The 20,774-nt window shown below is 50.0% G+C and overlaps 2 protein-coding genes across 2 annotated transcripts in view; both read right to left on the bottom strand.

The window, feature by feature from the left end:
- Window positions 1-1,737, bottom strand: part of LOC119112282 (translation initiation factor IF-2-like) — a 16,749-nt gene extending 15,012 nt beyond the window's left edge. Inside the window, exon 1 of the mRNA XM_037236396.1 lies at window positions 1,654-1,737. The gene's annotated coding sequence lies outside the window, so the exon portion shown is untranslated. The remainder of the gene's footprint in view (window positions 1-1,653) is intronic.
- Window positions 1,738-1,808: 71 nt separating this feature from the next.
- LOC119112281 (uncharacterized) lies at window positions 1,809-17,297 on the bottom strand. Its single transcript, XM_037236395.1, has 5 exons — window positions 17,268-17,297; window positions 9,191-9,276; window positions 8,686-8,825; window positions 1,868-1,958; window positions 1,809-1,817 (listed from the first exon to the last, which is right to left on the bottom strand). Exons 1-5 carry the CDS (start codon window positions 17,290-17,292, stop codon window positions 1,809-1,811), a joined length of 351 nt encoding a protein of 116 aa, XP_037092290.1. The 5' UTR covers window positions 17,293-17,297.
- Between the last annotated feature and the right edge of the window lie 3,477 nt (window positions 17,298-20,774).

The raw sequence follows: 20,774 nt of genomic DNA, 5'->3' as shown, positions 1-20,774 counted from the left end.
GAGAGCGAGAGCGAGAGCGCGGCCACCAAACGGCATTTGTTGACAGCACATCATCGAGTGACTTTTGTACGCACGTACGCTCACATGGGAAACGACGGCAAGCTGCAATGTACACCAAAAGGCCAACAAACGCTCGAGGTGCCTCGAATAAGAAAGAAAGATATTCAGCTCCTGGTTTTTCGGCATTACGAGCTGAAATGTTTCATAGATAATACAGTAGTAGAGGCCTTATTCGTCGTAGAAACACCAGGACAATATGGATGTAGATGCGTTGATATTTCGGCAGCATCTCTTTATCGAAACAAATAGCAGCAGGGAACTGAAAATTGCCTACCGATGACGCCACTCAGTTTTTTTTAAACAATAAGTCACAGTTTTAACAGGCCACCGACATTCAGGGGATTAAGATAACAACAATTGCCAGCCATCACTACGACAAAGTGTATATCTAAGGATCAGAACACGCGAAAAATACGTGTACATGCAAGCGATTTCAAGTGAACAGGCATCGCGAATCACGCATAAAATAGGTACTCAAACAATTTCAGTTAAACAGGCATCAGGCATGTATGAAAGAAGCATGTATCAAACAGGCATCAGGCATGTATGAAAGAGGCATGTACGCGGGGTACCTGACGCGTGATGCGCAATGCTTGCTCAGTTGAAATAGTTCTGCATGCATAACTTAATGTAAAACTATTTGTCTTTACACGCACCAATTCTACATGTAAATAAATTTACATGTATCAGTGATACGTGATGCCTGTTCGCTTGGCATTGCTTGCATGTTTGACTGACGTGTGACGCCTGCTTACTTGAATTCGTTTTCATCACTGAATGTTGGTCGCCTGTTAAAACTGTGGCCCGCAATAAAAAACGACTAAAAATCCAGGAGGGTCATCGGCAGGCAACTTTGAAATCGCTACTGCTATTTGTTTCGACACAAGTATGTTGCGGGAATATCAACGCATCTACATCTCCATTCTCCAGGTTTTTCTACGACGAATAAGGCTAGTACTACTGTCTATCTATATGCATAATTCTTCTCGCAAACGCTCCTACTCCTGAATTTTTATGTTGGGTTAGCGGCCTTCTATACACCAAGGACGAGCGGACACAAATCAAAGCCTTCAGAGCCGCCAATATAATGTTACCATTACAACGTCCTTAACCAGCACCTCCTAGTATAATGCACGACGCTGACTCAACGAGCATTCAACTGACATATGTATAAAAAAACGAGATGTGCCGACGGAGCGAGCACAACGCAATACGTGCAACACAGAAGTATGTTTGTGCGAGTCCGAGTCCACCGAGGGACGGAAGCAAATAGCCTCTCCTTAACACACAAGAGTGCCGTCGAGTTCAACTGGAAGCTGACACCTGGACCAGGAGGGTACAACAGACCAGCACCTCACACAGCGAGCGCGTCCACATCGACCGGCTCTCTCGTGCGCGGTTCCGCTCGCCAACCCCTCCGGTGCCCGGTATATCGGGAGTCCGGGTACGTGCTATCACCACCTCCACCGGCCGGCCGGCAGGAAATGGGCGCCCGTCTCGCACGACCCGCTGACGACGGCACTGGCTAGTCACAAGCGCCGCCGAGGGGAGGGGGACGCCGACGCACCGTCCCCGCGGCCCGTCTCTTCTCACCTGGCAGTCCGGGGTGTCCGGACGGACGGGGCGCGCCGGCCGTCAGGCCGGACGACCCGGGCACGGCCGCCGCTGGGCCGGAGAGGCCGGCCGCGCCCGCCGCCAGGCCGGAGGGTCCGGGTGCGGCCGGCTCGGCCGTCCACTCGTCCGGACAGCTACGCTTCCTGTCCGTGCCGTCGGCGGATGGCTCATCGGCTGCACCGCGCTTGCTGACATCGGCGGCGGCGGCGGCGGCGGCAGCGGCAGGGGCAATCGGAGCCGGCAGCTCCTCATCCACCGGCGACAGGTGCTGCAGCAGCAAGGACCTGCCGAGCCGAAACGACACCGTCATAGAGGGCAGCACCGGCGGCCGGCGGCGGCGCCACGCGCTACTATGCGTGGCGCGGACTCGCTGCGTCCAAAGGCCGCTGGGTTCACGGCCTTGGCGGTGCGAAGCAGGCCCCACCAAAAGAAGCGTTGCCTACGTGCCGCACCCACTTATGACGTCAGCTAGACAGGAAACGGGTCAACATCTACTGGAAGGCCTGGTTTGAAATGGGCAAAGACTGGAAGTTCCAGTATTAGCTAAACATCATGATTACATAAATGATGAAATGAGCACTTCAACTTTCTTTAACGAGAGGAGCTTATGCACATCTTGCAATACACACATACACGTATAACATGCGCCGACAAGACCGGCCCACAGTGGAATAACCATTTAAACGCCGAGTGCAAACGCTATGTAATACACTTCCTCAACCGGGCAAAACAGCAACTGTCCGTTGAGGGCGCCCGCAAGCGCGAGCGCGCGTCTTGTTCACTGCGTAGCGTACGCTTAAGGAGGGCAAGGTGAAAGGGGCAAGCACAATCTCTCCGCATCCGATCCACCCACCGGGCACAACTTCGGTGCCTTTACACGGACTGACAGACCAGATGGATACAATCTGGACCATCTGCATCAAGCACGTACCAAAATAAGCATTTACAGGCAAACGTCACTGCACAGACTGGCGGCGGATAAATACGTCACAGGCCTTCCCACAAGGGACACACGTGTTCTCCACAAGGTGTCCACGACCAAACGGCCCTTAGACGGGACCAACCGTCAAACGACACTACTCAAAATGTGTCATATATCTGGGATAGTTTTTCGTGAGCAGTCCGCCAAACGCAATAAGTGAGCAGCAAACAAACAAAAAATCCTATCTATTAAAATACTGTCAGGCGACTTCGCGGTCTGCTAGCCAACTTTGCCTTGAGTTGCTCTGCACGCGTTTCTCCACCGGGCCGAAGTGTTTGAAGACGACTTGCAAATGATTTCGACTCTATTCCGGCGTACGGGCCGGTTAGCTGTCACGGACACGTGGCCGGTGCCAGGCTGAGCGGCCGCCTGACGCCAGAGCAGCATCGCTCTGACTGAAGAGCACGACAGCCTGTCGGATCTCCTGACACAAGACGACACGGGCCGCTCCACCGCCGCACAACCCCTCAATTTCGCACACTCTCCGGGCCGAAAGTAGAATAGCCAATTTATCATGGCAAACGCTGGTTGAGCTCTCTCAACTTGACCAAAGCACATCAAACCCCACAGAGCTGATACGCCCTCTCTGCCTCGACCGTTCCGTTTCCGTGCTCCAGCAGTGCAGAGAGCGACTGTCACCTGGTCGTCCTGAGTCAGCTACTGTCAGTGGCGTGCCGGGGGCGCACGAGTGTCCCGGTCTCCTCGTGCCGCGCCAGACCATGCCTCGAAGCCGACTGCCCGCTCGGAGCGCATCCTGAGTCGGGGGAGGGGCACGCTCCGCCAAGACCTGGCGAACACCTGGCATCGAGACGCGCTCGGTGTCTCTGAGCCAGGTGCTCGACTCGGAGACGGTGTTTGGTAGCCGTCTCCTGATACGTATCCACCAGGAGAAGACACGCCGATGGAGCTACCAGACATCGAGCCTTCCAGCCTTTCATTATCAGTTCATCAGCCACGAAATGACGGCTTTGTCGAGTGCACGTTAGCAAGGCTCATACGATTTTTTCATCATCAACATCCACGAAACTCCCTTGGCACGCACTGTTTATGAAAAAAATACGAACAAGTATTAAGAAAGTACAAACCGAACAGCCAAATGTATCCGGGCAGCACGTTTTGTTGTCCAGCGTTTGAATTGGGACGGCTCCAGGGCGCATCCTGTGGGTGGTTCATCGCTGACATTCCGACTTTCAGACCATGGCCTGCGCCGGGCAAATGGCGTCATTCCACACAGGCCGATGCCTTAATTGTTCCAGGATATATCCAGCTCAAGTGAGTGAGCTTTCTTGCCAGACGTAACAACAGGGCCAGCAAGGTAACTGCCCCCCTCCACTTTTCAGATGAAGGCTGAGTTTGGCTTACTTTCACACTACATTAAACATATATGCCGATTTACCTAGTTCACCAGTCATTTTTTTTCGTTTGCTCACTAGTCACTAGTAAGTGTTACAGCCGCAAGGCCGACACCGCGCGGCCTGTGGAGACTGCAACGCCGGGTATCGAAGCTGTCGTTGCTGACTTGCGAGCGCGCATGTTCAAACCATGTTACATAGTCTTTATCAGTACTCAATTCTGCCCTTATTGGACCACCTGCGGCGATCGGGGATGTTGTTGCGTCAGTGACGGTTTCTGTGCTGATCCAGGGCCAACTGCGCGGACCAGAAGGCCTCCCTTTTCAGAGATGGGAACAATTTGTTATGATATATCCTTTTAATGGCCTCAAGACCGATCAGGAGACCCCGCCCCGTGTCACCAGAATGACAGCCAAAAGGCACTTTGCGATAAGACGGAATGTCCCTTCAGCTTTTGGCTTCAAACGTTAACGTGCCCCGGGAACTCCACTCAAGGGGCCCTTGCCCGGAAAGAAATAAGGGTCTCAATGTTATTGAGTAGAGTGGTAGTCCCATTACTGTTAAATAGAGCGGATCGAAATAAGTTGTAAAAAAAACGCACAAGCCCATCCCAGTTTGGCTGAGAACGCTAATTTTTCCGAATGGGTCAGTAAAACAAATTACATCGACATGTTTGGACATGCCCGCCCACAACCTCGAGTGTAAGGACAGTGATGACCCTGGGTTGCACGTTCCGTAACGCCGAACGGCGTCGGCCACTGCAAGTGTCATGAGACGGCGGGCGCCGTGGTAATCTGTCTTCTGGACAGATTAACAATTACAGACACACCACGAAGAGAGACTCTACCTTTACTTTTCCAGTTCCCCCACCAGATTTCGGAGTCACCTTGTGGCGCTTTAACGGCCAATCCGTTCTTAGCATCAGCCTAAAAATCGCGCACGTGAAATATGAACGCACACTGTCTTCTAAATGTGAGATTTGATGTTCTGAAGCGTTCAAAGGCACTCCTTTCAGAAGCGTCATCATTTTCGAACACCCGTTGGCCACGGCTTAGTATTGACTGTTGGGCCAACGCTGCGCGGCTTCGGGAGACTGCAGCGGCCGGCGTCGAGGAGTTTTGTCGCTAAGATTTGCGCGTGCGCATCCTCAGTATTATGCCACAGAACTTGTATCACTCATCCATGCAAGTGTCTGAAGGCAATTATTTCAGAATTGCCATCATTTTCGTCCACCGATAGGCCACGGCTAAAAGTTAGTCACTGGGCTAACGCTCCGCGGACTATGGAGACTGCAACGCGTGGTGTGGGGATTTGCTGTTGCTAAGATTTGCGAGCGCGCATGTCAAAAAACCACGTTACGTTAATTGTATCACTAATCGTTTCTGACTGGATGTTGAACATTTCCAGCCAATCATGGCTTGCTCATAATGATACATCTTGTTCATCACTCGGTCCACAACCAAATTTTATTTTCAAATTTAGATCAAGAATATCGATCTACAATGTACCGTCGCGATGTTCTTAATATCTGTAGAGCTCAGACACAAATTCTGAGAAAGCTTCTGAATTCTATCGTTTCAGAAAGTCCACAAAGCCACTGTAAAGTAAGGGCGCCGGTGATTTATTTCGTGCAATCGCTCCCCTTCTAGTTTTTGCAGGTCATTGACTCCAAAATACAAACAGAATTAGTCTCACGGTAGCTTCTGTACTCCTGTTCTGGTCGCAAAGTATAAAAAACAATAAAACGAGGAAAATCGTGTCCATGGTTAACAAGTAGGCCGTATCCGGGGACATTTTAGGGAGGGGAGGGAGGTCACCACAATAAGGGTTTTTTTCAACACCGTGCTCCTCCTTGGCTAGGCTCCGGCTACGCCACTGCCTACACGCAAAACCAGATCAAGTTGTCTATGTTGAATGATGGACAATCAAATATCCGTTGGGCCAATTCATACCTAAGACCGGCAGCCTCTCGAAGCCTTTTTTCTCCGATTGTGTGGTATAAGGAAAGATAATTCGGAAAAAATACTGTTGCGGGTGTTATTATATTGATACTGTCAGTCATGCGGGAGACAGCCGGCTGAGGGCAGTGCCCGCCGACGGCGGACGGTAGCAGGGCCCAGGTAAGGGATATATGACAGAAGGGTCTCCATTCTGTGGCTTGGTTTTTAAAGGAGAAATTCCAGACGTATGGTCTTTGTCACACCATTTCTGGAAGTTTCAAGACTCCCAATTTGTTTCCGTCTAAAATACTGCAAGTCTTTTCTCTTGAAAGTGCGAAATCTTTTAAAAAAATTATTGAAAACCAGCCAGAGAAATGAGAGCGCATACACAATTTGTAGCACTGTGAGCCAATGATTCGCTTTCAAAATTATCACCAACCTATGTCCAGGCCGTATTTTAGCATTTACTCTGTTGAGGCAGATGCCTCCTCAATGAACCAAAATGTCTACCTGCGCGTGGAATTTCGCCTCCTCAGGAAAGACGATGCTGAAATGGAAGAATAATTCTGGGGAGCTGAACAGCCCTATTTGCCGAATGACATAGACCAGTTGAACAGACAAGATTGTGCACCAGTGAGAAACAGCTCTAGGTGCATATCTAGCAAAACAGCCACGACATTTGAATGAAAAACGACAACAGCCTCCATCTCTAACCCCATTGCCCCTCCCCCCCGCGGTCATCGGGCTGGCTTTTCAGAAAAGTTTCTGAAGCACGCTCTGAGCTTGGCGTCCCACCTTTTAAAACGTTCCTACGCCCATGTCCTCAAATGTATGAATAATTTGCTGAATTGTGTAGCCTTGAATATTTGCACTCTTATTTTATATATATATATATATATATATATATATATATATATATATATATATATATATATATATACGTACATATACATAATTTTTGCTGGGCACATACTCCTTAATCTTTCCAAAAATGGTGTTCTTAGTGTCTCCTTCACATTGTCCATGTTATGAAGTCCTCTAAAATTGCCTCACGGGGCGTTTTGTCTATGGCGTGGGTTATATACCCATGTCATGTTTTGTTTTCATGTCATTTCATGTCAGGTTTTGTCATGGCATGGTTTATATATATTATGGTTAACTGACTTCGCTGCCTCAAATATGACATGGGTTATAAACAGAGTCTTATACATGGAAGACAAGCGGCCTCTTCAGTGCACGCAGAATGGGAGCGCCAGACCGTCCCGAGAAAACCAGTCCGCGCAGTTGTGTCTCACCAATGGAAGCAATCCCACTGCTACCCAGGTGTTGTTTGTTGGCACAACCAACGTTGAAATTATCATGCAAACACAACCAGAAGCGAACAGCCAGTCTCTTATATGGCCAGTCAAATTTTCAGCCGTTTTTTGACCGCATTGCTACTTGCATATTTAGTCTGCATCTTTCTCATCCGATAGATGTAGTATATGGATATTAGAGCTCACGCAGCACTCATTGTGTGAAGCCCGAAAGCACCATTCAATTGTGGCATTGCGACTCAGCGAAAAAGTTCGCGCAAAAGTTCAAGGTACCACAATGCTCGGCATGGTCCGTCCAGCACCCGGACCTCATCTGACCTGGAGCGGCCGCTGCCACCGGCCACAAGGCACCCCAGGCGGCGGGAAACAGCGCGAGCGTGCGGCGGCTGGCGCGGTGATGACAATCATCGTTCAGAGAAACAACGACTCCCTTCGTCATTCTCCGCCCTCAGCGGCTGGGAGCCCCAGTCCGCCACGGCTGGGCTGGGAGGCACGCGCCCTCACCAACTGAGGTATGGGACGGCGAACTCTCGCATGCTCTCCACACAGATAGAGCGTCAGGTTGCCGGCCTGCCCAGCCCTCCCGCCAGCTGGCGGAGCGTCCATGCCATTCCGCGCTGAGTGCAACCCGTCGCGTCCGCACCGGTCCAAGGGCCGGGCAAGCCGCGACATGAGCCAACCCCGCCGATCTGTCCTGGAGCCCCCGACATAGAACATCAGACGGATGGCCAAGACCGAATAATCCGTGCGCCGCCGGTATAGGACGGCGCCATCCTGCGGGCGTCGGTGGCGCTGAGGCCGGCAGTCCGCCCCTCCCTCCCACCTCACCCCACTACACACAGGCCAGCCCGCTACTCCCTCCCACCTCACCCCACTACGCACACACTAGCCCGCTCCTGGCTCCCACATCACCCCACTACACTCACGCCAGCCCGCTCCTCCCTCCCATCTCACCCCACTACACACACACCAGCCCGCTCCTGGCTCTCAACCCACTACGCACACACCAGCCCGCTCCTCCCTCCCACAACACCCCACCCAGGTGGAGCCGCCCGTCGTGCATACGGTCATAGTTTTCCGTACACTGGAGGAGTCACACAGAGTGCTGACAGCGAAATCGGCAGCCGAACTAAAACAGTTCTTCAGCCTGAGGCCAGAAATGCTGCTCTCACGACGGCGGCAAGCCGACGTTGCCGAACCATTCAAACGAACGCGACATCACCGCAGTCACAACTCCTGAGCCGACCTCTACAGCGTGGAGCCCGGAGTGGGCAGCTGGGGCGTCGGGGCGGGGGGGGGGAAGGGGGCACCGATCCAGAGCCGTGACGCCTCCGAGCCGCGGCGAGTCGCGGCGGGCCGCCGGCCGGCGAATACCGGCCCGAATGCACTGACGTGGGGCGGCGGCGGCGCGGCTCCCATACTTAGTTTCGTCCTTGGTGAAGTGACGCACGCCGAACACCCGGCCGAGCGGATCGCCCTCGCAGATGACGCGGCTCCGGTCCTGCGGGTCCAGCAGGCTCGGCCGCCGCTGCGCCAGGTACCGGATAAACATGGTGATGACCTGCGGACGCGCACGCGGCGTCACCAGGGCCGGCCCACTCAGCGGCCAGTACACGGCTCGCCTCGGTTCGGCACTCCGCCGGCAGACCCGGCAGCGCGCCGGCGCCGTGATGTTCCCTACGCACGCCAGTATGGATGCTGAGCGAATACAACTGGCCGTCCACTCCATCTCGTTGTCAGCTTGGAATGTACCATGGCGTGCCCGCAATCGACCTAGTGTGCCCACAAAGCATCAACTGAGACATCGGCTTTGATGCCTCGCTTGTTTCGCTTGAACAGGGTGCGTGCCCTACTGCTGCTATAGATATGCTAAGCCCCGGATTCTTGAAGACATCAGACACACGAAACTGCTCATGGAATACTTACATCTTTCCACTTATATGGTTTTTCCCTTTGTGCTCCAACCTCAGCCAGGACATGGTAGAACTGCTCCTTCAGCCTATATTTTCTTTCTGCAAGAAATGACAATCTAGTCATGGTAAGAAATCCACAAAAGGAAATGAAGATGACAAATCGATGCATCATCCGATACACGGATTACCCTAATCCTATTCACAAGAATTTGTTTCTACCAAAAGGGAATCAAGATGTCCTCACAATAATCATATGCATACCATTCTTTTAGTAGGTTGCATTTATAATTAATTTTCGGTCACGGACTTTGCTAACGGAATGTTCAAGTTCACACCAGATGAAGCGGACACCAGATGACAGCCATTATTGACAGCTGTTTTTCCCCTGCAAACAAGTGATCAAATGGCAAACATTTCCCATACTCTGATCAAAAATTACAATAAATCACAGGCGATAAAACACACTAGCTCTGTACAGGTAGACTACAGTATTCTCCACTATAACATATTTCTATTCAGCAGATGTTTCAAAGCGCATGTGGATTGATTCACAAATTTTGTGATCGGGGTGATCTTTGGTTTCAGTTGCGTCCGGGACGTGCTCGCTAAACCGAACCCGGAAAGGCCTTTCTAAGTCGCCAAAACATGATACACCTTCCGCCCTACCTTTGGATTGTGTTTTGCCCTTTCGCCTTTTATTTATTGTTATTTGTTCGGTCAAAATGTGAAAGATGTGTGCCATTTGATCACGTGTGTGCTGGATAAAAGCCCGCCGTCAACACGGGTTAGAATCTGGTGTCGCTTTATTTTCAAAATTTTCGATTCTGTAAGAAAGGTCCTGACAGAAAATTAATATAGAACACAATCTACCTTATACGGATGACATGTGTACTTATTGTCAAAGGGTTATCTCAATTCCGTTTTAGTACCTACCGTGCCTTACACTGCACAAGCACTGAAACATTTTAGAGTTAAAGAATATGCTTCTCTCACTGGGCAACACATTTGGGCAAAGCACATTGATCACTCGATCAAATTCGATTAAGTTGATCGATTTACGTGCTCTGCAATCGTCCCGACTGTATTCATAACTACACAAACAATGCTAGGCAGCAGCCGTATTGAAAAGATAGTCATCCCTGCCGACCGAACCACATGCCTGAGCGATTTTCAAGGTTCCGCTCACTGCGGTTTATGTTACGAGGACGTGACACCGAGGCCGTTTTTGTGACGATATTGGTCGCTTCCCATTCGATCATTGACGTTCCTTGGAATGGGAAGTCCCGTGTTTGGAATGGGAAGTCCCGTGCTCGCTATATTTATAGACGATGCGCGTGCCTCCACTGTGGAGGCGGGTGCAGGCCACCACCTGTGCTGCTTGCCGAGACTTGACACCAATCCTACACAAAGCGGAAAGCCCATCGACCCAAGGGCACTCCAGCGTGCGTGACGCGCTGTATGCAGTGGCGGACATGTGCGCTAATACGCTGGCCGTGTCTCTTCAGATCACAGTATGTTGACCGTGTGTAGTTGGGGTCAAACGTTGTCGACACCATGACCTGACCCAGTGTCGAGTGTTGCAAAGCAATTTGAACGCCTTCAAATTTGACATTTATAGAGCACAATTAATGCAAACTGGGCTCACGCGAAGCAAATAAAATGCAAAACAATCAGGTTATTTTGCAATGTTGCACCTAAGACATGCTTGTATGCAGACATGTTTGTAAAGACATTTCTTGGCAATACCGGAAGGTATATTGTGCCTGACCATGCGTTGCAACTTTCGTCGCTGTTCTGGTAATGGTCATGCCCAACAACCAACATTTTGGCTCATGTTGGGTTGACTTCTGTTGCAAACTATAATTAAATTTTCGCTCACTTCAGCTGGCAACTGCAACATGGATAACTTTGTCGGATAAGCAGCCTTTTAAATGCAAATTCCAAACAAAGTGGGTGGAGGCTAAGCAAACGTGCACTTTTCAATATCAATGAGACATGAAATGGCAGAAATAATGCGTCAAATAATGCTGCACAATAACACAGGTCGCTGATAAGGCTTGACCTTGGAGACCCGTCAACTGCAGCTAACTGCAGAAGTATACAATTCTTTAGTAACAAACTATACAAAACTGCGGTCTCACGCATGATTCGGCCATTTTGACAAAATTCATGTGTGCCTTAGCATGGCTTTGAGAGCTGACAAGTGACCTTCTTTGATCTTGAGGACACCCACAATCCAAATCTTAATAAAAATCAATGGGGATAAGTCAATGAGACATAGATAACTTTATTCCCAGTGACCTAATTCATGCAAAAGCTCAGTATGCAATGTCAATTATTTACATGCTTGTATATGTGCAGCCTGCAGTGATCCATTGCGTCTCCTGAAAAATTATATTTTATTGATCCACTTTGAAATGACCTCGGTAACTCAGGTAAGCTGAAATATAACATATATGCTATGCACACTTGCTTTTGAGACTAAATGAGATAAACAAGTTAATTTGTTACGCTGAGAACAGCCCAACCTTCAACGCAGTGAGAGGAGCTGGTTAAAAGAAATGCTACACATCTGAAGATGTTGAAGCACCACATGTGATGGTAGAAGCACACTTGTAACTGGAAAAGACTGCTCTAGATTCTAAACATAAGTCTTCTGTTTAGTAAACAAGCCGCTCAACATGAAATTGTCGGATTATATCATTGTACCTTGCACACCACTAATTGAGAGCTAATCGATGACATATATCTGTAAATTGTGTTGAAGACCATCATATATGAACAGCTCAACAGTCATGTCCTTGAGATATGCATTCATTAGAATTGGCAGTACCCATATTGACTTATCAAGATTGGTGCATTGCACCATAGAAAATGTATTGTACCATAGAAAATAGATGACTGCGTGTCCCACCAACAAATGATTGTCCAAAAAATACTACCATCGTAACCTGCGCCAGCAATCATGGTTTGCTCACTCGAAACCTTTATTCTTGAACTATAACATGCATATGAATCTTGCCCTGAACTCACCGCAGTGGCCTGATATTACCATTTATGACTGAAATTGGCAAGTAAGAACAATTGTCTTTCCTTCTGCAATGCAAATTATTTAATCACAAAAGCTCCCCCAACAGATACGCTGGTTTGGAGTTTAACACATATCAACTGTAAATGATCATGCAGCACTGATAACTTGGCATCACAAAATCCTCCCATGGCGTCCGTGTCTGAAACTTTGGTGCTTCTTGTTGATTTGAGCTCCGACACATTTTGTTCTGCACAAATATACACTGGAAAGAATGTACGATTTGTTCTCTGCGAGTGACGTCAGATGAAGGCAAGCTGTTCCTGCAACTTCGACGGCATCGCGCGCCACACTCACGACTGAACGAGGGATACTGCCTGCGGGTTACAGCCGAATCTCTCTGCCATATCACACGCAATCTCTCCTTGCAATGCATTCAGTGCCAAGGACAGGTTTAACCCACGCACCGGCCAACAACGACACCAACGCGCCCATACGTGGCGCACGAGCCCGCACTCAAAACAACAGCGTCTCTTGACGGACCAGGGAGAAATGCAGAGAACATCTCGTATGTGTCCCGTGGACCAGACTGTCTGCCGTGGAGCGGTCGGGGCGGAAGCCATTCTGAAAAGGTGAAAGGTGATTCGATTCTAGGAACACCCTGATACGACCGTAGGCCATTCGTTCAAATATCTTATAAGCGCAGCTAGGAGAGATGGGGCGATAGCTGGAAGGTTCAGGGGGAAGCCTAGAGGGCTTAACTATAGAGACAAGAGTGCTAGAGCGCCATGAGGGAGGGAAGGATCCGTTAACCCACAGAAGGTTGATGAGTACAAACCTAGTGAGATTTCTGACGAAGGGGTAGGCTAACTGGTCTGGATCGACAGAAGTGATTTCGCACTTACTGATCGCAAGGTCTAATCCGTAAGGTGTGAAGAGTGCGTTGAATGTCTCAGTGTTAGCAGATGTGAAGTTGAGTGCGAGCAGCGTGGCATTAAGTGTGGGAGTGATCTGGTGGGAATACCGTTCGGATGATGATACACGGGCGAAGCGTGCGGCTAATTTTGTGGCGACTTTGAATGGGACGCTGTAGTGTTGGTGGCTGACTACAATGTGCGGGGTTTTATAATGTGGCGTGTGTTTGTTTGTGAAACACCGAACCGGTGAACATTTCTTAGATAGGGGGGTAAAGCGGTTGAGCGTATTTGAAAATTGCTCCCAGCTTTCCTGTTTTGCACGTTAAATGATTATATGGGCTTCATGTTTAGCTCTGCGAAACGTTTCTTCATGAGCTATGCAAGTGCGATTACGAAAGGCACGCATAGCACGGCGTCGTAAAGCTACTGCGCGCTGACACTCATCGTTTCACCAGGACGCATGCTTGTGCACTGGTCGACGATGAGTGTGTGGAACAAACTGGTGCGCTGTAGTCAGGACATTGTCTAGAAATGTGGGGAGTTTGGGAATTGTGCCTGGATGGTGTACCTCATCTATTTGATTTTGGAAAGATGCCCAGTCCGCTTTGCGAACATTCCATCGGGGAAGTAAATTAAAGTCTGTTTGCCCTCATTGGACCTCTACATTCATGTGGATTGGGTAATGGTCACTAATAAGCGGGTCCGGTTGAACATTGTGCGTAAAGAGTGGTGCTACGCGTGGTGTTGTCAAGGCCACATCTATACCAGCGTGCGTCACTGTGCCTCCGTGGTGATGAGCATGCGTAGGCGTCAGTTCGTTGATACATATGAGGTCGTAAGTGTCCATGAGTGTGCGTAAAACTCTCCCCTTGTTTGCGTCGTGTTACAACCCATGCGCGGTGATGGGCGTTCAGATCCCCAAGAGGGAGACAGAGCGAGGGAATTTGTGTGAGTAAGGCGGAGAGAGCAGCTGAGGAGACAGGGTTAGTAGGGCTAAAGCATATAGAAATAAGAGTAAGGGCTAACTGCGCTAACTTTAAGTTCATTGCGACTGAATGGAAATTATTATTAAAATGAACTTGACGATGCAAAAGGTTATTTGAGACAAACAAGCCCAACGGCCTCGGCGCGTTGTTTCGTTTACGTTATGTGTGTAGAGGCAGTAACCGTTGATCTTAAGGCTATAATTAAAAGAATCCAAGTTCTTAAATAATGTTGATTGGACGGTGGCTATCAGTGGTTTGTTTTTGATCATATATTCCTTGAATTCTGCCCAATGGGATACCATAGATCTCGCATTCCATTGGAGCAAGAATTCGCCGAACTGGGGATTCATTTCGTGGGATTCATTCAGTGTGGAGAGAGACCATCCAGCGGAACAGCGGTGACAGGGCGAACGAGGGGCGCGACAGCCGGAGCGCGTAACGGGTCGGGCTCGGCGCTCAAGTGAGGGACTGACCCGGGAGGTTGGCGTCTGGGGGCGCGGCGGATGGGGCATCGGATCGGGCTAGTTGGGACGCCGGTACGGGGGGGGGGGACCAAGACCGGTGTGTTGGGGTGAGAGGTTCTCCGAGTTGGGTGAGACGGGTCCCTGCTCAGGGAGGCTCGCAACCGCCGGGTTCGCCGTAACTGGGTCAGCTGGCGCGTGCTCCATCGTACGCCGCACCAGACGCGGCTGACCTGCTGGGGAGGGGCGGCGTGCTGGGGAGGAGCGCTGTGCTGAGGCACAACGCTGGCTCGGCATCTCGGGCTCCTCAACAGTACGCGGTGGAGGGAGGGGCGCCGTCGCGGAGCTGTTGTTAGAGCGGGAGGATGAGGGTGCGCCTCCCGCGGCGTGGGCCACTCCTGAGGCTGGAGCACTCGGACGGGTACATGGGCCGCTGCCGCTGCCTGCTGCTGGCGCTCCCGCAGCGCCCCGCGCTGCATACGCCAAGCGGGACAGGCGCCGCGGTCCCGAGCTGTGTGCGGGTCTTTGCATGTGGCGCAGCGCAGGTTTTCCACGTCACACTCGCGCGTGTGATGGGGATCGGCACAGCGGCCGCAGGTCGGGCGCGCAGGCCGGCAGGTCCGGCCAGTGTGGCCGAACCGTTGGCACGTGCGGAACTGCTGGGGAGGAGGGACCCAGGCCTTTACCGGGACCATGAGGTATCCGCAGGGGAACTTTAAGCCCTCTAAATCGCGGGCGGACGAGTGGGTTGGGGCCCAGGCCAGGCGGCGGCAGGGCAGACGCATAACCTCGCACACCGCCTGCCCGGTCAGCTCCTTCAATACCTCGTCATCCGACAGCTCGGTCAGCTCCGGCCTGTAGACGACAGCCTGGATGGTGTTTAGGCGGTCTGCCATGGTGGCTGTGACCGCCCGCCCCAGAAAACTGCTTAATTTGAGCGGGGCCTCTGCCTGGCGCTCCGAAAAACCCTAACTAGGAGGGCTCCCGAGCGGAGCGGTTTGGCTGCATCCACCTCGCCGGCGTGGAGCTCAAGTTCCCGACGGATGGCGAAAGCGTTCGTGGTGCGGAAACTTTTCCCGTCGACGTTTTTGATGAGCACGAAACTGGGTCCCTCCAGAGGGAAAGTGGAGGGAGGTAAACAAGCCAATCGCCGGGGAGAGATGCTGACATCTTTTGAGCATTAACCTTAACTTAAACTAACTCATGAACTGGTCATTACAACGACTGAAAAATAAACAGCACGATTCCAACACACCTTAAGCTGTCGCGAGCAAAAATGCGGATCAGTGACCCGCCCGTTTGTCCTTACAGCGCCTGGCAGGTGTAAGTACCTCCTGGCGACGAGAAGGGAAGGAACCTAAATTATGGCGCGAGTACTGGACATCGAGGGCGTTTGTACTAATTACTGTTTTGAAATGAAGATAGGCACGACAGAATACAATCAGTGATACCAGGGCCATGTGTGATGGACTCTTAACAAAAATACCACCACCACACTGTCCCACGACAAAACATTAACACAGAACCGGAGCGAGGCTGAGACACTTGAGCCGCGAGCCGCGGAAGGCTGGCGACGGGCGGCTCCGTCGTGGAAGACTGCTATTGCGTGCGCGCCATTTATGTAGCCCACCAGCCTTGTTTGGAGGAGCCGCGCGCGGAGCGGAGGCAGCGCCACTGGTGGGTAGTATAGATAAAGGCAATATATAAATTTAGCTTAGTGTCATACACTGACAAAAGTATTGCATCAGACTCAACACCAGTGAGCGATGCTAATTGTGCGGCTGGATTGCTCTGTGAGAAGGAAATGACTCTTCCGCCCCTGCTGCATTGACCTCCGAGCCCCGATCACTCAGCAACTGGACGTCCCGGGTGGTGTACCTTTGGACATTAATTTGTGGGGCGGGTGATCAAAGAAACCTTTTATCCCAAATAAATGGTGCAAACCTTGTTCTCCCCGGTTTTGACCAAGTTTTCTTCTCAAAGTTGGGGAGGGGCTACCATCTTATCCAACCAAGTAGGAAATTACACGCCTGGTCCCAAATTAAGCGTATCTAGGTCGGTAAAAGACTTGGCGGGCATCACGTTGCCCCAGAATCTTGTCTTTGGCTGAGAAAGATTGTACCTAGACTAGAATGCAGCTGCACTTACCATCATGCCTCAGATGCTCCTACTTATACTGTGACATTTTTATACATGACATTTCAATTATAAACTTGTTATAATGCGCTCTAAAATTTTTCAACAGGTGCGCAGCATTTTAAGTATCTGCTTCCATCAGCCTTTGTCGGGCCTGACACCTTTACAATAGAATTATCAATATCAACAACTCTCTATCCATTTCTATAGCTTCTGAGAGATGTAGTAGGTGCGAGCATAGACTTAGGAAGGAAACACTCACTTAGGAAGCTAGAAAAGTTAAGAACTGCAAGTAGACAATCTCCAGTGGTCTTTGGCAATCACCGAGACCAGCTGGAGCATGGTGTCTACTGTCATGCGCTGCCGAAGAATGTCCTTCCGTGCCGGCTGTGAATGCAGTGCAAATTCACCTGGGTTATTTTGTTCTCACTACAAGCCGTGGTGTTAACGTTATTGTTCTCTACCCCAAGAGCCAAAACCAAATTTCATATACTAAATGGCATTGTTATCTGGCTGATTGTGAGGGCTGTATACGCCAGGTGTCGTGATAAAAGGCACTTACTGCTTGCCACTTGTGCTGCATCCATCACGGCATCTGAAAAGAGATAAATACAAGTGTTAACTTAGCACAGCCAGAGTGTGATTTCCTCTCATACAAAGACGCCACAGGAATCGATGCACCATAGGGGCATGACGTTCCAAAGAGCAGTACAAGTTTTCAACAAACAAAAAAGACGTACCTTGCTAAACTAAACAGATGCCGACAGCGTCTGAACTCGTATGCGTCACGCTTCAACGTTTCTGCATAGCATGTAGAAACTATCGTAACACAATGACAATTGACACAAGAGTATATGATGTCCCACTAACATGCACCTTTAAGTATACGGTGAATTAATCATATATTAATGAATACATTATTTTCAATGCATTTAAAAAAGTACTCTTATTAAGTTTGCATTTAAAGCTATCAAAAATGGATACGGTATAGAAGGTATAATGGTGGCGTGACAAACACCATCCCAAACGCTCGCTCGGGCACGCGGAAAACCCCGGCTCCGCGAGTCTCCGGCTCTTGGGGAGGATTTAGCATTGGAGAAGGCATATTCTCCACCAAGAAATCCGAGCTGAATACGTGATCAAAAGGCATAAAGAGACATTGAACAAATACATGGAATATCTTCTATCGATCTATAGAGCGTCGCAACAAAATCATGATCCGAGTATAAAGCTAAGGCAGCGTATCTTGTTCTCCGTTGAGAACTTTTGGCTCTGTGTTTAAATGATGATTTAATTTTTTTTGGTAATCTACATGTTATTTGAAACGGGCTGTACCAATGAACATTTTTAATGAAATTATTCAGGTCCTAAAAAGCAACATCAAACCCGATAACGAAGTTACAGCGGCTCTGTCGTGGAAGACTGCTATTGCGTGCGCGCCATTAAGGTAGCCCACCAGCCTTGTTTGGAGGAGCCGCGCGCGTAGCGGTAGTGGCGCGACCGGTTGGTAGTATAGATAAAGACAATATATTAATTTCGGTCATCGTCATACACTGAGAAAAGCATTGTATCAGACTCAACGCCAGTGAGTAGATGTGGCAATGCTAACTTTGAGCTGCTGGATTGCTCTGCGATGAGGAGATGATTCTTCCGCCCCTGCTGCATTGACCTCCGAGCCCCGATCACTCAGCAGCTGGATGTCCCGGGTGGTGTAGTTCTGGACTTTACTTTTTAGAGCGGGTTGGCAGAGAAATCTGTTGTCCCAAATAAATAGTGCAAACCTCGTTCTCCCCCGTTTTGACCAAGTTTTTTCTCAAAGTTGAGGAGAAGCTACCATCTTATGTAACTAAATAAAAAATTATACGCCTGGTCTCAAACTAAGTATATCTAGGTCAGTAAAAGCCTAGGCGAGCATCATGTTGCCCCAGAATCTTTCCCTTGGGTGAGAAAGTTTGTACCTTGGCTAGAATGCAGCTGCACTTACTACCATGCTCCAGGTGCTCCTATTCATATTGTGGCTTGCATGACATTTCAATCATAAGCTTGTCATAATGCGCTCTAGAATTGTTCAATAGGTGCACAGCATTTTAAGTATCTGCTTCTATCAGCCTTAATTGGGACTGACACCTTTGCAATAGAATAAGCAATGTCAACAACTTTTTATCGCTCCATAGCTCAAAGAAACACAGCAGGTGTGAAAATACACTTAGGGAGGAAGCACTTACTTAGGAAGCTTGAAAATTTAAGAATTGTACGTAGCTAACTTCTAATTATGTCTGGCGATCACCGAGACCAGCTAGAGCATGGTGTTTGCTGTCATCCGCTGTCAAAGAATGCCTGGTGCCAGCTGTGAGTGTCGAGCAAATTCACTTAGGTTATTTTGTTTTCACTACAAACCGTGATTTTAACGTTTCTGTTCTCTCCCACAGGAGACAAAACCAAACTTCCGATACTGGATGGTGATAATAACCAATTCCAAATTCCACGAATCTTCCAACCAATTATCAACCGAGGCCCTCTTAAAAATTGCAATGCGAACCGTGTAAAATGCGGTGTAATAGACGCAATGGCCACTACAATGACCTATTACAGAGAGAGGTGAAACCGTCCGGCGATCTCGCTTCATCTCCGCAAACACTAGCATGACGTCATTGGCGCCAAGATTTGAATTACCGAGGCTTTGAAAGTCCATCAATTACACACAATATTTCTTTCACTTCGGAACATGGCGCACAAAATGTGTTGTTTCCATTTCTCGACGCCCTTTTGGTGGCAAAACCAGGTAGAAGACATGTCGTCAACGTGAACGTTGCATCACCCTATCCCGTCCTAATATATCAGCTGCAAAGAGCGTTTTCCCTCCGATTTGCAGGCCTGTGGCAACATGGGTTTGAGTCGATTTAGACGTTTGATCTTTGTCCCCCGACTGCAGCGGCCTGCGGCCGGTGGCTGCGCTAACCGTCAGGTAATGTCAGGTGGCAGGATAGACCGCGCCGAGCATTGCGGCATGTCAAGCTTTCGGCGCAAAGCTCTGCTTTGACCCGTAAAGATACGGTCGGGGTAGGGCTCGACAGACACGACTTAGCGTGTTAGCTCGCCCCAGACATACATTCAGTCAAAAGGTTCTGGCTAAATACAAGAAGTTCATGGCCACCTCAACTAGACTGCCTTGGAATTCCGCAACCACACGGCTACTACGAACGTGATCCCCACGTCACAAACGGAGAGAGCGGGTGTGCGTATCTTCTGATAACTAGCCGTGCCAACGTCGACGCGCCCTGTTTCCCTTATTTTTTCGGTGAGAACGGATACACGGGGGCACTGGGTGAGGTCCTCCTGGCAATGCCACAAGTTCTCGGTATAGCAATGCATCGGGCTCGTAAGAAGTCGTAGAAAGGTGGAATAAGCAGGCGTTTTCGGTGTGAGAGCGCCGCTCATGCAAGGCAGCCCAGATGACAGTCAACTCACATTAACTTGACAGGGACTAGTGCATATCTAGCATAACCAAGCGCTGTGGTGCCATTCGAATGGTCATTCGATGACAAAATGTGAGAAAAAAACAATGCGTCATCACCGATCTCACCTTCGTCAAATCTTAACTCTGCAAAAGATGCGTCTTTGAGGACTGAGGACGAGTATCTTGTCAACATCACCTCAGAGTGCCACATGGCTACCGCTTGGATACCCTTCAGGGCGACCCCGGGGCGACTTCAAGGATCTATCGGAACGAGGAGTGGCTCCAACACGACGGGGCGACACCAAACACGCCACAGGCCCCTTTGGATCGGTTCGAGAACCATTCCGCCAAGATGCACATCAGCTTAAGACTGCCGTGCTCCGGCTTCCCACTCTCGCCCAACCAGCCGCCCCATGGACTTCATGCTGTGCGCCCCATAGCAGGGGGGTAACCCCAAGAACCACGGCCAGGCGGACAAGCCAGCGAACTGTCATAGGCTTAAGGCCACCTTCAGACATAATATGGCACGCATCGCTGTGGACCATCGACAGCAGGTTTAGCTCTTGCACACCATGGGTTGCCAGGGGGCCGTCTGGAGCATCTGTTGTAATC

The sequence above is a fragment of the Pollicipes pollicipes genome, unplaced genomic scaffold (genome assembly GCF_011947565.3).
Source record: "Pollicipes pollicipes isolate AB1234 unplaced genomic scaffold, Ppol_2.1 Scaffold_7261;HRSCAF=8764_pilon_pilon_pilon, whole genome shotgun sequence".
Lineage (NCBI taxonomy): Eukaryota > Metazoa > Arthropoda > Thecostraca > Pollicipedomorpha > Pollicipedidae > Pollicipes > Pollicipes pollicipes.
The sequence above is the reverse complement of the archived record's forward strand: the minus strand, read 5'-3'. Positions and strand labels throughout refer to the sequence as shown.

What these genes read in the sequence shown, in the direction of transcription:
- LOC119112281 (XM_037236395.1), bottom strand. Translation starts at nt 17,292, where the DNA reads ATGGATGCAGCACAAGTGGCAAGCA. An exon ending in TGCAGCACAAGTGGCAAGCA is followed by an intron (nt 9,277 to 17,267) that starts GTAAGTGCCTTT and finishes CATTTCTTGCAG; the next exon opens with AAAGAAAATATAGGCTGAAG. An exon ending in AACCATATAAGTGGAAAGAT is followed by an intron (nt 8,826 to 9,190) that starts GTAAGTATTCCA and finishes GCGCGTCCGCAG; the next exon opens with GTCATCACCATGTTTATCCG.